Genomic DNA, 17,361 nt, shown 5'->3' on the forward strand with positions numbered 1-17,361 from the left:
AGAGCTCGTAGAGTTGGGCCGGTCCGGCGCCTTCCACTCTGTTTCTGTGTCGTCTCTGCTGACTTACTTGGCCTTTGTTGTCTCGGGCTGCTCACTCGAACCCGCAGCAGGGCTTGGGCGCTCTCAGGAGTTTTCTTTTGTGTCGGCCCTAAAACCTCGAATCTGTTGTTGCTTGTTTGTCATCGTAGGTTTGTTGTTGAAAGATTTATTCGATTTTTGTTGCTCTTGGAAATGCAAATAGTACTCTGGTATCACAGCGCACACTTCTCAGGGTCACGCTGTCTCCTGGCACGCCCGCTCCAGACCCGTCACCATCCTGGTTTCTTCAAAGGGAATTTTAACTAAGTACAAAATATTTTTCCTTTTTAAAACAGTGGCTGGAAACAAATATTAAAGAATAATAATAGCTGTTAATTTTATGGTGAAAATGTATTTTACACTCTCCTTTCCAGTTTTCCATGAACTTTCAAAGTCTTACCAAAAAAAAAAAAAAAAAAAACCAAAAAAAACAACCCCCTTTTTTTTTTTTTTTTGGGGGGGGGGGGGGCGGCTAGTTAGTACAGGGATCCGAACCCTTGACCTTGGTGTTATCAGCACCACCTCCAGCTTCTGAATTATAAACAGGGAAAGGATTTCATGAAAAAAAATCAAGTCCATATATGCTGCAATCACTAGAAGAGGGAGAAAGCATTGGGGTGACTGGTACTTTGTTTCTCCTTCTTTGTACTATGGTTCCTGCACAACAGTATGTTTTTTCACATCCTTCGTTGCAACTAGTGCCTTAATCTTCCCTTTTTAAAGCAAATATGACTAAAGTAAGTTAAATTCTTCTGAGCTCTTAGAAGGAAAGGAAATATATACACATATTAATATAATTGTTATTGTTATTACTATAAGTCAACTAAAAGCAAATCCTTTGGCATACTGACTATGAAGTAAGCTTGATATTTTGAGTTGTCATATCCTGGCTGAAAATATCATATAGTCAGATTATAAAGTCAATAGTACTTTTTTTTTTTTTTGTCCTTTTTGAGACCAGCCGCACTGGCTGAGCGCACTGGTCATCCCTATTTAGGATCCAAACCCGCGGCGGGAGCGCTGCTGCACTCCCAGCGCTGCACTCTCCCGAGTGCACCACGGGCTCGGCCCAAAGTCAATAGTACATTTAAATATCTACACAGTTATGTGCTTTTATTATTTTTTTTATTTTTATTTATTTATTTTTCTTTTTGTCTTTTTTCGTGTCTGACAACGGATTGCAACCCTCAGTGTTGCGCCCGTACCGGACCGGGACCGGCAACGGGATCGCAACCCTCGGTGTTGCACCCGCACCTCGCTCAGCCAGTGAGTGGGAACCAGTCTGTATGTGGGATCTGAACCCTCGGCGGGAGTGCCGCCGCGCTCCCAAGCGGCGCACTGCTACAGTGCGCCACCGGGCCGGCCCCCAGTTATGTGCTTTTAAACTTATAAAAATGAACCTTCTTTTAACAGAAATCTTCTAATTAGATGTCTCCTATACTGTCTCAGGTCAATCAGAAACAAAAACTTCCCAGTATTGTAGCTAGCTGTAGAAAAAACCCCTCACTTTTGGTTGAAGAATCTATGTAGGTTAAAGAAAGAAAGAGAGGCAAATGTTACTTTTGTGACAAGTTTTAGACACACAATGGACTTTTTCCAATCATTCTCCTAAGAATGAGTTTTAGTCTGAGACGATGAATCTGGGAGTAACTACAACTCACCTGGACAGCACTCTCTGCTTCCATATAAGTGACGGTGACAATATCCTGCTCACTGCTGTTGACTAAAAAATAACCAGATCCTTCCACAAGGCTAAATATTTCCTATGGAAAAATCAGACAATATTCCATTCCCTTCAGTTTGTAAGTAACTCAAAGGAAATAAGTTCTACCTACCTAAGAATCCCATATGGGATTAAAAGATTAATGTCAATGTACAAAAGAAAAAGTGTTTTTTATTTTATTTCATTTTTATTTTTATTTATTTACTTTTTTTTTTCCTTTTTTGTCTTTTTTACTGACTGGTAATGGGATCGCAACCCTCGGTGTCGCGCCCGCACCAGGGACCGGCAACGGGATCGCAACCCTCAGTGTTGCGCCCGCACCGCGCTCAGCCAGTGAGCGGGAACCGGTCTCCACATGGGATCCGAACCCGCGCCGGGAGTGCCACCGCGCTCCCAAGCGGCGCACTATCCAGTGCGCCACCGGGCCGGCCCATTATTTACTTTTTTTTGCGCTGGCCAGTATGAACCCTTGACTTTGGTGTTATAACACTGTGCTCTAACCAACTGAACCAACCAGGCAGCCCCAAAAGAAAAATATGATTATTAAAGCATAACTCTTAAGGATATTGCACCTAATTATTATATATGTTATACATCTGCATCAGTGATTTTCAACATATAAGTGAGCTTTTTTATTGTTATACTATTAATTTTAATAACTTCCCCTCCAATATGATTTCCATCTAACTAGACCCATACAGCTTCTACCTTCACATCAGGGTGGTTATAGATAGTAGCATTCTCAGGCAATACAGTTACATCATCCACCAGGAGCAGCTCCACAGCTGCAGATCTGGGCAAGTTGGAAATTTCCTAGAAATATAATAAGAACCATACAAAGGTGAGTTTAAACTTCTATTTTTTTTTCCTTTTTTTTTTGTCTTTTTTACTGACTGGTAACGGGATTGCAACCCTCGGTGTTGCGCCCACACCGCGCTCAGCCAGTGAGCCGGAACCAGTCTCCACAGGGGATCCGAACCCTCGGCGGGAGCGCCGCCGCACTCCCAAGCGGCGCACTCTCCAGTGCGCCACCGGGCCAGCCCGAGTTTAAACTTCTAATTCCAGGGCCAGCCCATAGCTCACTTGGGAGAGTGTGCTGCTGATAACACCAAGGCCACGGGTTTGGATCCCTATATAGGGATGGCCGATTAGCTCACTTGGGAGAGCGTGGTGCTGACAACACCAACTCAAGGGTTAAGATCCCCTCACTAGTCATCTTTTAAAAATAAATAAATAAAATAAAATAAACTTCTAATTCCTCAGCTTAGTAAGAGAAGATTTCAGTACTCTTTCATGCCGAAGATAACAGGATCACAGAGGTGCATGGTTCTCAGATTTTATTTTATTTTATTTTTAAAGATGACCAGTAAGGGGATCTTAACCCTTGACTTGGTGTTGTCAGCACCATGCTCAGCCAGTGAGGGAACTGGCCATCCCTATATAGGATCCAAACCCGTGGTCTTGGTGTTATCAGCACCACACTCTCCCAAGTGAGCCACAGGCTGGCCCTAATGGTTCTCAGATTTACATCGGTTATGAGCAACTTTAAAGAAAAGCCTTAAACTTCAATATTTAATTTATATTTCTTATATCACAATCTCCACTAACCTTTGGGCTTTTCTTCTCTGAATAGCCCACAAAATTGACTCCAATGAGTACAGTCCCTTTTATCTGATGTACTTTAAGGATCTGATGACCTAGAAATGTGCAGGAAAATACCCTGTGAGAAACAATAACATATGGAATACAAAAATATCTCCAGAAAGCCAAATGCTGCACAAATTTGTTCCAAATGGTGTTTTATTGTAGGGGAGAAAAATACTGAATGGAGAATGCACAAGAAATAGAAAATGGGTTTTTTTGCGCTGACCCTGCCGTTATATTCTTGTATAACCCTGAGCAACCACTTTATCTCTCAGTTTCTTTATTAAATGAGGGATTGGGCCAGGCAAATCTAAAATTCTTTCCAGATTTGATATTCCATGAGTCCAAAAATAGGCTGACAACAAGTATATGGGGAAGTTTTTATTTGATTTATAAATGGGAAGGAGAAATAAAGGGATAGTCCTTTGGAAACTTTCACTCTCCTAAACTGTTCTGTATATATAAATGTCATGTCAGTCACTTACTAAAAAAATTTAAAAGGATAACTGTTCTTTATTAGATCAATTAAAATTCTTAAAACTGGTATCTGAAGGCTCCCATAATCTGATCCTGCTTTAGTCATTCATTCTCCTTCCTACCTCCCTCCTTCCCTCCATCCCTGCCTTCTTTCCTTCCTCTCTTCCTTTCTTTTTCTTAATTTAATAAACATGAATCTGCCATTTAACTTAGATCAATTCTTATTTTATCCTCAATTCATGGTGATCATGCCAAAATCATGATGCTACATTCATTCAGTCAGTCAACAAAGATTTATTGAGGGCCTACTATATGCTAGGTACTATGCTAGGTAATTAGGATACATAAATGAAGAGAAAAATATAGTTCTTGCCTTCAACGAAGCCCACAGTTTAGTGAGGGGCAACTGATAGGAAAACCAATCACTGCAAAACAGTGTGCTGAATGTTATTATGGAAGTGTGTGTAGAGCATATACATACTAGTATATAAAAATACAAAGAAGGAATATTTACTTTAGATTGGTGATACAGAGAAACAGAAAACTCCTAGATTCTCTAGAAGAAGATTTAAGCCCGGTGAAGATGCAAAAAAAAAAGTGTGTTCTAAGAAAAGAGAACATAAAACATATGCAAAGGAAAGGGGTATGGGCCGGCCCGGTGGCGCACTGGATAGTGCGCCGCTTGGGAGGCGTGGCGGCGCTCCCGCCCAAGGGTTCGGATCCCACATACAGACCGGTTCCCGCTCACTGGCTGAGCGAGGCGCGGGAGCAACGCCGAGGGTTGCAATCCCGTTGCCGGTCCCCGGTCCGGTACGGGGGCAACACTGAGGGTTGCGATCTGTTGCCGGACACGGAAAAAAGACAAAAGACAAAAAAAAAAAAAAAAAGGAAAGGGGTATGATAAGCTTTATCACGGTTAAGGATTTAAAGTTGTTGAGTGTAAGAAAAATGTATGGTATGTGTGGGCAGTAATAAGAGGTGGAGCCAATGTTATAACCCCAAAGTCAAGGAATCAGATCCCCTTACTGGCCAGCCACCAAAAAAAAAAAGGGGGGGGGTGAAGTCAAAGAAGTAAACAGGGGTTGATATGTTAAGCTATAATATATCCTGAAATACATGAGGAGTCCCTGAAGACAATATGATGACAGTATAGTTAATGATTAAGAGTATGGGCTTTGATATCAAAGTGCTTGCTTCTTTATCCATTTACTATTGTAATCTCAGTTCTTAACACTGTGCCTGGTATGGTAAGAACTAAACAAATGTTCGATAAATGAGTAAATTTACAAAATGGGGATAATAATGCCAATCTATCATGGTTGTTAGAGGATTACATAAGAAAAAATATACAAAGTACTTAGTGCAGTGCATGTCATGTCATGAGAGCTCAATAAATAGTAGCCAAAAGAAGGATTTTAAGAAAGAGATTCAGATTTGCATTTTAGAAAGATCACTCTGGACAGCAGCATGGAAGATGGATTAGACAGCAGCAGAGACATGATGAGATGTTAACAGGCTACTGTGGTAATGCAGGATAGAGGTGATGAGGATACTAGGTACAGCTAGAAAAGAAGGAATGAAACCAAAAAATATTTAGAAGATAACACTAGTGTTACTTGGTGATTGATAGTTTTTTTTTTTTTTTTGTCTTTTTCCGTGTCCGGCAACGGATCGCAACCCTCAGTGTTGCCCCCGTACCGGACCGGGGACCGGCAACGGGACCACAACCCTCGGCGCTGCTCCCGCGCCTTGCTCAGCCAGTGAGCGGAAACCGGTCTGTATGTGGGATCCAAACCCTCGGGCGGGAGCGCCGCCGTGCTTCCCAAGCGGCGCACTATCCAGTACGCCACCGGGCCGGCCTTGGTGATTGATTGTTACAGGACATAAGGAGCATCTCTTTCTTCTCTGCCACTTTTTATACTAACTATTTCATACTATTGGTCTTAGTATTATGTTGTCATGTTCTCTAGCTAAACTCAAACTTTCTCCGACTGTAAGCTCCTTGTGGGTAGGGAATAGGTTAAATCTCCTTTCTCCTTCTCTAGTGTTCCTTTTTCCACTTAATAGTTCTACCATTCACCCAAATGCTCATGCTAGAAACCTAAACGTTACCCTTTGTACCACACTCTCATCTTCACATTTGGGATTTGTTTGTGGTGCACTGTTATAATGATGGCCCACAGTGAATCATGCCTATTGGTATCCATGCCCTTGTGTACTCACCACCCACTTTGACTCTGGTTTTGGCCAGGTGACCTGCTTTAGTGAATGGGACATCAGCAAATGTGACACAAGCAGAGGCTTGATAAGAGCTTGTACATGAGTGCTTGTTGCCTTTTTAGAACCTCATCTACTGCATCTTGCCCCTTCTCTAAGTCAGTCTCACTTCCTTTCTTCAGCTCATTATTGCTATTTCCTCTTCCTGCCATCTCTTCAGGTCTCAGTGTAAATGTTACTTTTTCAGGGTAGCCTCTCTGTTCTAGACTAGGATATGTCTCCCTTTATACGCTCTCAAGGCCCTTCAAATTATTAGTTGTAATGTTTAAAGTCTGGCTTCCCCAACTAGACTGTAAGACTATGAAGGCAGAGGCTGCATCTGTCTCATTCACCATTATATCTCCAGTGCCTAGCAGAAGGCCTTATATGTAGTAGACATTCAATTAATATTGGCGAATAAATGAATAACAGTTCCATAGTATTAGGCAAATAACAGTCAATCAATGCATTTTAAAATTTAATGTTCTTATGAGAAATGTTAGACCCTAGCTTTGCAAACAAGGAAATCTACCTTTATGTTTTCTAAAAAATAGAAAGAGCAAAGATGAAAGGTGATATATGGTAAAATCAAAAATAAAACCCTCGGGCCGGCCCAGTGGCGCACTGCTACAGTGCGCCGCTTGGGAAGCGCGGTGGCGCTCCAGCCGAGGGTTCGGATCCCACGTACAGACCGGTTCCCGCTCACTGGCTGAGCGAGGTGTGGGAGCAACACCGAGGGTTGCGATCCCGTTGCCGGTCCCGGTCTGGTGTGGGCATGACACTGAGGGTTGCGATCCGTTGCCGGACACGAAAAAAGACAAAAAGGAAAAATAAAAAATAAAAAAAATAAAAATAAATAAAACCCTCACCCATAAGGAAATGCTTAGTGTACAGCCATTTAGCAAATATATGAAAGGATTCATAAATTTTCACAATACCATGTAACCGAGTCTGCCCACTCCCATCATCTTTTGCTACCATCTCCACTGACTTATAATCTTCAAAATGGGCTAGTGTTTCATTAGAGGATTTCCATTCCAGCATTAGTGAACTGAAATTATCAAACTTTCTCCTGTGTTGATCAAACACTGCTAGTTCCAGGACTGTGTCCCTCAGGCTTGATACAGGAATCTGCATTAAAATAAAAAGTAATAAACAAAAATAAAAAAACCAATAGCCTAAAAGGCAGTAAGATATCCCTGATTTTGATCATGTTTTCTCAAAATCTTTTTATTTTGTCAATTTGCAAACTATAGATATGTTGAAAGAATAGTATAATGAATACCTATATACACTTCACCTGGATTTACCAATTCTTGACATTTATTTACATTTGCTTTATCTCTCATTCCCTCTCCTTCCTCACCTTCCATATATGGGAGCAGAGGGGAGGGGCTTTTCTTATTTTCTGAGTGATGTAGGCATCGTGGTATGTGACCCCTAAATACTTCAGCATGCATTTCCTAAGAATGAGGACATTCTGCTATGTAAGAAAAACAATGTTATCACTCATAAGAATATTAACATTAATTCAATGTCATCAAATTTCAATTTCCTGAAATGTCTTAAAATGTCTTTTATATCTGTTTTTTAGTTTTGATCTAGAAGTTAATCAAGGTGTATGTATTATATTTGGTTGTTTATCTCTTTAGTCTCTTTTAATCTAGAAAAGGCACATCTGCTCTTTTTTGTTATTATTTTTCATGACATTGAACTTTTTGTGAGTCCGGGACGGTTTTCTTGTTGAATGTTCCATATTTGGGATTTCTCTGATAATTTCCTCATGATTATACACAAACTTTTTTTTTTTTTTTACAAAAATACCACATAGGTGATGTCGTGTACTTATTACATCACACCAGGAAGTACATTCAGTGTTATGCTGGTGCAGCTCATAGGCAAGCTGGTTGTTAGCACTTCTTTCCAGCTCTGAGAAAATTGATATCATTTTGGTAGCCTGAAATTGGACATGCTGGGAATATTAACACCACGAAAATTGGCAAATGTTACAAATCAGGTCCTGCTCAGTTTTGTTTGTGTTTTTGGAGAGCCTGTTAAAGATTTACCTGCATACCACTTGCTCATAATGTCAGGTTATCACAATATTAGTAATGCCAAATATAATCATCTGCTCAAGGTGGTGACTGCCACTGGAGACCTCTTCAGTATAAAGGTACTGTCTACCCTCTGTGGGGTGATACTTTGAGATCTTGAGAACATCCTATTTCCCAACAACCTTTTACCTACTAGTTTTAATATCCATTGATGATCTTTGCTAGGGTCAATTATTGCAATGGGAATTGCAAAATTATAAATTTCTAATTCTATGATTCCTTTTATATAAGCTGGCATTTTTCTGGAAAAAAGCATTCTTTTTTCCCCTTCCATTCCTTCCCTCCTTGATTCATTTCTCCCTTCCTTCTTCTATCTTCCTTCTTTCCTTTCTCTCATTATAATTTTGAGCGTCACTACTGAATCATGAATTTTATTTTTAAATTGATATTTCTGTCATTATTCTTTTGATGCTGAAATCGTCTATAATTTGGACAGTAGGAGCCGCTTCAAGCCAGTTTGTTTGTTTTGGCGGCTGGCCAGTATGGGGATCCGAATCCCTGACCTTGGTGTTACCAGCACCATGCTCTAACCAAGTGAGCTAACTGGCAAGCCCCCCAAGCCAGCTTTTTTTTGAGCACCTCTTGCTTTCTAACACAAGTTGTTTCAGGCTCATTTTGTACTTTCCCTACTGAGCTGAAATCAGCTATTTCTCCAAGGTACTCTGATTCCTTTAAATGGGGAATAGAATTTAGAAACCAAAATGTTATTCATTGCTATTGGAGTGTAGGCACTTTCAGTGAACAGAGCTAGGAAATATAATTTGTAAAAAAAAGTATCATGGGTTGTATAGCAATTTTAAAACATGGTTTCAAACTCATATATATATATATATATATATATATATATATATGAGACATATAAGTGTACTGTATATACATATGTATGTTCTTGGACAGGATGACTCAACATCATAAATATTTCGGTTATTCCTTGTTAATATATAAATTTAACATAATCCCAATAAAAATACCAGGAATACAAAGAAATCTATGTTCAATCATCAGCTGACCACAAAGTTAACCAAGTAGAGACTTCAGTGACCACACAGGACAAAGAATACAAATGTTACAGAACTAGCTCAGGAAAGTCACTAAACAAATGGCCTCAGCAACAACAACAACAAAATACCAACAGTCACAAAGCCTAGGGAGGGGAAGAATCTTATTTCAGAGTTGCCACGTTATATTTTATAAAATGCCAAAGTTTTCAACAAAAAATTATTAGACATGCAATGAAATAAGAAACTATGACCCATACATAGGAATAAAACCAGTCAACAGAAACTGTCCCTGAGGATGCCCAAACATTGGACATACTAGACAAAAACTTTTAATCAATTATTTTGCCCTAAGAACTAAGGGAATCCATGTTTAAATAACTAAAGAAAAGTACAGGTTAAGCATCCGTAATCTGAAAATCTGAAACCTGAAATGCTCCAGAATTGGAAACTTTGTGAGAGCTGGCATGACACCACAAATGGAAAATTCTACACCTGACCCCACGTGATGGGATGCAGTTAAAACACAGGCACACAACACACTGTTTATTCAGTGTCCCCAAGGGAAAAAAGACCCTCCCAAACCCATTAAGGTGTAATATATTTTTTCCCCACACACCCAGATTCCCCCACACAAGCATGCCCACAAAGGGTAATAAAATGGAATGTTGACTTCCTAATGGCAGGTTCCCCACAGTGCCCCTACATGGAGCCAAGACCTATGTGCCTTACTGTGGTTTTTTGCTTATTCTCTGCTCTGTGATGTAAAGATATTGTTGAAAATGTCAAAAAGACCAGCAGATAACCCTGTGGGTAACGGTAATACGAAAAAGGGGAAGCATTTATGTTGATCTAAGATAACACAGGAAGTCAAGCTGTTGGAGAAAATATACAGCACTATAAGTGTGAAATGTCTTACAGAAGAGTATGGTGTTGGAATGACCAACATATGTGATCTGAAGAAACAGAAGAATTAACTGTTGAAGTTCTATGCTGAAAGTGATGAATAGAAGTTAATAAAAAATAAAAAAAACACTGCATAAAGCTAAAAATGAAGATCTCAGTCATGTATTGGAAGAATGTATCTGTCAGTATTGCCGCGAACACATGCCACTTAATAATGGTATGCTGATTATGAAACAAGCAAAGATCTAACACAATGAATTGAACATTGAAGGGAACTGTGAATATTCAACATGCTGGTTGCTGAAATTTAAGAAAAGACATGGCATTAAATTTTAAAGATTTGTGATGATAAAGCATCTGCTGATCATGAAGAAATCATTGATTTTGTTCAAAGTTATCACTAATAAAAATTTCATGCCAGAACAATTCTATATTGCTGATGAAATATCACTGTTTTGGTGTTATTACCCCAAAAGACACTAACTACAGCTGATGAGACAGTCCCTACAGGAATTAAGAATGCCAAGGACCAAGTAACTGGGCTGGGATATGCTAATTCAGCAGGAACACATAAGTGTAAACTTGCAGTGATAGGCAAAAGCTTGTGTCTTCGCTGTTTTCAAGAAGTGAATTTCTTACCAGTCCATGATTAAGCTAACAAAAAGCCATGGATCACCAGGAACATCTTTTCTGATTGATCTTACAAACATTCTGTACCAGCAGCTTGTGCTCACTGCAGGGGAAGCTGGACTGGTAGACTCCAAGATTTTGTTATTCTTTGATAATTATTCTGCTCATCCTCCAGCTTATCAAAAATAATGTTTACGGGGCCGGCCCGTGGCACACTCGGGAGAGTGCGGCACATGGGTGCACAGCGGCGCTCCCGCCGGGGGTTCGGATCCTATATAGGGATGACCGGTATGCTCACAGCGCTCACTGGCTGAGCGCGGTGCGGGCGACACCAAGCCAAGGGGTTGCGATCCCCTTACCGGTCACGAAAAAGACAAAAAAATAAAATAAAAAATAAAAAAATAATGTTTACGTACTTTCCCCCAAATTTGACTTCATTAATTCAGCCATGTGACCAAGGTATCTTTATATCAATGAAGAGTAAATATAAAAACAACTTTCTTGAACAGCATGCTAGCAGCAGAGAACAGAGGTGTAGGTGTGGGAGGTTTTCAAAAGGAGTTTAGCATGAAGGATGCCATATATGCTGTTGCCCATGTGTGGAACACAATGACTAAAGACACGGTTGTGCATGCCTGGATAACCCCTGGACTCCAACCATGTTCAGTGATGACAACACACAAGGTAGTGACTTTGAAGGATTCTGTATATCAAATGAGGGAAAAAAGATATATGACTTCCTTACATATGTAAAAAATATATATCTTCAGAGTTCATTACTATACTGGAAGAAATAGATATCAAAGAAATTTATAACAACGATAATGAGGCTAAAGTTGTTCATTCAATGACTGACAGTGAAATAGCTGAAATGGCTCTGAATCAAGGTGATAGTAATAACAGTGATGATAAACATGACGCTGTTAACACTGCAGAAGAAGTGGCTATAGATGACATGAATAAAATGTGTGAGGAGCCTATTGAAGGACTAGAGCAGTGTGCATTCATAACACAACAAGAAATCATGTCAATTCATAAAATCAAAGAGAGAGGTTTTTTTTGGTGGCTGGTCAGCATGGGGATCTGAACCTTGACTTCGGTGTTACAACACCGCACTTTTGGCCTGGCCAGTTAGCTCAGTTGATTACAGCACAGCCTTATAACTGCAAGGTCATGGGTTAGGATCCCCATACTGACCAGCCCACCAAAAACCAAAACCAAAACAAACAAACAAAAAAAACCACTGTGCTCTAACCAACTGAGCTAACCGGCCAGCTCCAAAGGGGGAAAAGAGAGACTTACTCTAAGATAAAAACCATTGTTAATGAGGCAAATGGCTTTGGAGGAAACATTCTTTTTAAAAAGCCATCCAACAGAATGCCTCCTCATCCCTCCTCATCCCTAGAGGATCTACTTCTTGGTCCCTTAACTGCTTCTGATGTTTCTTTCTTTCCTTTTTTTTTGGTTTTTTGGTGGCTGACCAGTACAGAGATCCAAACACTCAACCTTGGTGTCTGATGTTTCTTCTCACCTAAAAAAATAAAATACAGTGTATAGTCACCTTTTATTCAAAACACAGTATCATAGGCGGAGACTAAAACCCTGCTGTTGTTTGTTGTTTCAGTACAGCTGATGCAGGTACTCTGGCAATGCTATTGTGTTGCTTAGTTACCCTGAACACATTATTTTTTTACTGTATTAATGGTATGTGATTTTTTTACTGTTAAGTACTTATGTGTGAATAAGCATAAAAAAAAGATTGCTTATCCATAGCATATAAATTCAGTCAGGAATGATGGTGATGTCCATCAACCACAGATTGTCCACATGGGTGGATGAGACAGTAACACCTTTGTTTTCTGATGATTCAATGTATACAAACTTTGTTTCATACACAAAATAATAATAATTATTATTATTATTATTTTGGAAGCTGGTCAGTACAGAGATCAAATCCTGGACCTTGGTGATATCAGCATCATGCTCTAACCAACTGAGTTAAGTGGCCAGCCCCATGCTCAAAATTATTAAAAATACTATAAAAATTACCTTCAGGCTATATGTATAGCTATATATGAAACATAAATGAACTATGTTTAGACTTGGGTCTCATCCCCAAGATACCTCATTATGTATATGCAAATATTCCAAAATCTGAAAAAACCTTACATGCAAAACATTTCTGGTCCCAGGCATTTTGGATAAGGGATACCCAACCTGTATGAGAATAACGTCCCATCGTTTATAGACTATCAGTAAAGAGATAGAAGCTATAAAAAAGAACCAAAAAAAAATTTCTGAAGTTGAAAATACAATAATTGGGGCCGAGCCCATGGCACACTCGGGAGAGTGCGGCGCTAGGAGCGCAGCAGCACTCCCGACACGGGTTCGGATCCTATATAGGGATGACTGCCGGTGCACTCACTGGCTGAGCACGGTGCGGCCAGTCTCAAAAAGGACCAAAAAAAAAAAAAAAAGAAAATACAATAATTGAAGTGAAAAATTTACTAGAGGGCCAGCCTGTGGCTCACTCGGGAGAGTGTAGTGCTGATAACACCAAGGCCATGGGTTTGGATCCCATATAGGGATGGCCGGTTGGCTCATTGGGTGAGCATGGTGCTGACAACACCAAGCCAAGGGTTAAGATCCCCTTACCGGTCATCTTTTAAAAAAAAGAAAAGAAAAAGAAAAATTCACTAGGGAACCTCAACAGCAGATTTGAGCAGGCATAAGAAAGGATCAGAGAACTTGAAGACAGGTCAATTGAGATTATCCAGTTTGATGAAGAGAAAAAAGCATGAAGAAAAATGAACAAGCATCAGAGACCTGTGAGACACCATCAACATATGCAAAATTGGAGTGCTAGAAGGAGAGGAGACAGAGAAAAAAGGGAAGAAAGGAGATTTGAGGAAATAGTGTCCAAAAACTTACCACATTGATGAAAAACATTAAACATTCAAGAAGCTCAAAAAACTAAAAGAAAGATAAATTCAAAGAGATCCGCATCTAGACACATCATAATAAATCTTTCTAAAGTCAAAGACAGGATCATAAAAGCAGAAACAGAGGATACATCACTTATAAGGATTCCTCTGTGGGATTATAAGCTGATCACTCATCAGAAACTATGGAGGCAGAAGACCGTGGGAAGACCTATTCAAAGTGATGAAGGACAAGACTGCCAACCAATAATTCTATATTGAGCACAACAATCCTTCAAAAATGGAGAAATTAAGACACTCTAAGATCCAACAAAAATGAAAAGAATTTGTTGTCAGCATACTTGCCCTACAAGAAATGCTAAAGAAAGTCCTTCAGGATGAAATGAAAGGTCATTACACAATAACTTCATCCCCATGAAGAAATAAAGAGTTTGGTAAAGATAATCACATAGGTAAATAAAAAAAACAGTATAAATGCATTTTTGTTTATAATTCCTTTTTTCTCCTATCTTATTTAAAAGACAAATGTATAAAGCAAAAATTATAAATCTGTTTGGTTGGCATATAATATATAAAAATATAATGTGTAGGACAATAACAGCATAAAGGAAGGAAAAGAAAGTGGAGCTATACAGGAGCAAAGGTATTCTACACTACTGAAATAAGGTTGGTATTACTTCAAACTAAAGGTTATTAAAGGTTAAGAGGCTAATTGTAATCCCCAGGGCAACAGCTAACAAAATAACTCAAAATAATACAGCTTCCTAAGCCAGTGCTCAACAAGAAGGTCGTGTTCAGTTTGAGTGGGAAGATTGTCAAGCCCAACAGTGAGAAGATGGACAAGTTTGAGTCCAGCATCTTTTAGGCTCTTCTTGAGATAGAGATGAACTCAGACCTCAAGGCTCAACTAAGTGAGCTGAATATAACAACTGCCGAGGAAAATAAGGTTGTTAATGGTCAGAAAGCTATCATAATCTTTGTTCCCATTCCTCAATTGAAATTTTTCTAGAAAATCCAAGTGTAGCTTGTACATAAATTAGAGAAAAAGTTCAGTGGAAAACACATTGTCTTTATTAGAGGAGAAATCTGCTTGAGCCAACTTGAAAAAGCCATCCAAAAAATAAGCAAAAAAGTCCAAGAAGTCACATTCTTACAGCTGTGCACAATGTGATCCTCAAGGACATGGTCTTTCCAAGTGAAATTGTGGGCAAGAGAAATCTGAGTAAAACTGGATGGCAGCTGGCTCATAAAGGTTCATGTGGACAAAGCATAGCAGAACAATTTGGAACACTTGCTTGAAAAAGCTTGAAACTTTTTCTGGTGTCTATAAGAAGCTCTTGGGTGACGATGTTAATTTGGAATCATGGTGGGCCCTTTGGATCACATAAGAGTTTATACTAATGAGATAACACAGGATGCAAGCTGATCAGGACAGAAAGACAAATCATGTGATTAGATGGATGGGGCTTTGAGCCAGGTGACATCAATCTGACCTCCAGGGAGGGAAAGGATCTGGAGATTGAGTTCAGCCACAAGGCCAATGATTCAATCAATTGTGCTTACATAATAAAATCTCAGAAAAAACACCGGACACCAAAGCTCAGTAGAACTTCCTGGTTGGTAAACAAATTGATGTGTTCTACCTGATATGTTCTCACCAGATCCTAATTCCATAGGTAGAGGGCATAAAAGCTCCATGCGTAGGATCCTCCCAGACCTCTCCCATTTGGCTGGTTCTGATTTGTATCCTTTAAAATAAAACTATAACTGTGAATCATCCTAAAGAATTATCAAACCTTTTGGTCAGAAGTATGGGTGGCCTGTGAGCCCCTCAACTTGAGGTTATCATCTGAAATGAGGGCAATCTTGCTGGGGACTGTGCTCTTAAAACTGTGGAGTCTGAGCTAACTCTGCATAGTTAATTTAGTTAGTTAGTTAGTTAGTTAATTAATTAATTAATTAATTTGCATAGTTAATTTTAGAATTGCATTGTGTTATCGCAAAGGGTCAGTCTATCAGAAAGATAAACCAATTATAAATGCTTATGCCTCTAGCAACAGAGTCCCAAAATACATGAAATAAAAACTGGCAGAGTTTAAGGGAAAAATAGACAATTCAATAATAATAGATGGAGACTTCAATACCCCACTTTCATTACTGGTTAGAATAACTAAACAGAAGATTAACAAGGAAACAGAAGACTTGAACAGCATTATAAAACAACTAGACCTAATAGACATCTATAGAACACTACACGCAACAACAAAAAACTCTTCTCAAGTGCACATGGAACATCTTCCAGGACAGACCACATATTCAGACATAAAACAAGTATCAATTAAAGGATTTAAATAAAAAAATATATTCTCCAACCACAATGGAATGAAATTAGAAATTAATAACAGAGGAAATCTGGGATATTCACAAATGTGTGGAAACTAAGTAAAATACTTCTAAATAACCAATGGGTCAAAGAAGAAATCACAAAGTAAATTTAAAAATATATTGAGTAAATGAAAACAAAACACAGCATAGCAAAATTTATAGGATGTAGTGAAAGCAGTGTTTAGTGGAAAAATTTATAGCTATAAACATGTTCATTATAATATTAGAAGAAAACCCTTTCTTTCTTTTTTTTTTTTTTTTTTTTTTTTTTTTTTTTTTTTGTCTTTTTTCCGTGTCCGGCAACGGATCGCAACCCTCAGTGTTGCCCCTGCACCGGACCGGAGACCGGCGACGGGATCGCAAGCCTCAGCGTTGCTCCCGGGCCTCGCTCAGCCAGTGAGCGGGAGCCGGTCTGTACGTGGGATCCGAACCCTCGGGCGGGAGCGCCGCCGCGCTTCCCAAGCGGCGCACTATCCAGTGCGCCACCGGGCCGGCCCTTTCTTTCTTTTTTTTTAAAGATGACCAGTAAGGAGATCTTAACCCTTGACTTGGTGTTGTCAGCACCACGCTCAGCCAGTGAGCTAACCGGCCATCCCTATATGGGATCCGAACCCGTGGCCTTGGTGTTATCAGCGCCACACTCTCCCAAGTGAGCCATGGACCAGCCCTAGAAAAAGCTCTCTCTCTCTCTCTCTCTCTCCCTCAGTTCAAGGGACAGAGATAAAAAGTTTCCCAGCCCTTGGAACATGCAGACGAAATGAGGACTACAAGGATCCCAGACTGATTGGAGCCAGAGGAGTGATAAGCAGAGACCAAAAGCTGCTGCTTTGGTCAGGGAGATTCCGTTCCTTTGTGCTTGGAGATTGAGTCAATCAGAAACGTCCACAGGGCTACTCACGCAACCCCAACCCACACTCTTTCCTTTAAAAATCTTTGCCTGCAAGCATTTTAGGAGCTTGGGTTTTTTCAGCATTAGCTGTCCCTGCTCCAATTGCTTGGCCTTGTATTAAATACCTATTTCCCCCTTGCAAAAAGAAGAAAGAGCCCCATACCAGCCAGCTTCCTCCCCCAACCAAAAAAAGATAGGAGAAAATTTCTGCAAATCATATATCTGAAAAGAGATGTGTATCTAGAATATATAAAATGAAGAATTCTTATAACTCAATAAAAAGACAAATAATTTAAAATTTGGCAAAGGATCTGAGTAG

At 39.6% G+C, this 17,361-nt stretch overlaps 1 protein-coding gene across 1 annotated transcript in view; it reads right to left on the reverse strand.

Moving 5' to 3' along the window:
• The window catches only part of NUP210L (nucleoporin 210kDa-like), a gene marked incomplete at its 3' end in the record, with an annotated part of 101,378 nt that overhangs the window by 19,676 nt on the left and 64,341 nt on the right, over window positions 1-17,361 (reverse strand). Inside the window, exons 17-20 of the mRNA XM_008592832.1 lie at window positions 7,117-7,309; window positions 3,410-3,498; window positions 2,510-2,614; window positions 1,740-1,841 (exon numbers count right to left, since the gene is read on the reverse strand). Of these exons, the coding sequence (XP_008591054.1) occupies window positions 1,740-1,841; window positions 2,510-2,614; window positions 3,410-3,498; window positions 7,117-7,309 (489 nt within the window). The remainder of the gene's footprint in view (window positions 1-1,739; window positions 1,842-2,509; window positions 2,615-3,409; window positions 3,499-7,116; window positions 7,310-17,361) is intronic.

This window comes from Galeopterus variegatus, unplaced genomic scaffold (assembly GCF_000696425.1).
Source record: "Galeopterus variegatus unplaced genomic scaffold, G_variegatus-3.0.2 Scaffold154, whole genome shotgun sequence".
NCBI lineage: Eukaryota > Metazoa > Chordata > Mammalia > Dermoptera > Cynocephalidae > Galeopterus > Galeopterus variegatus.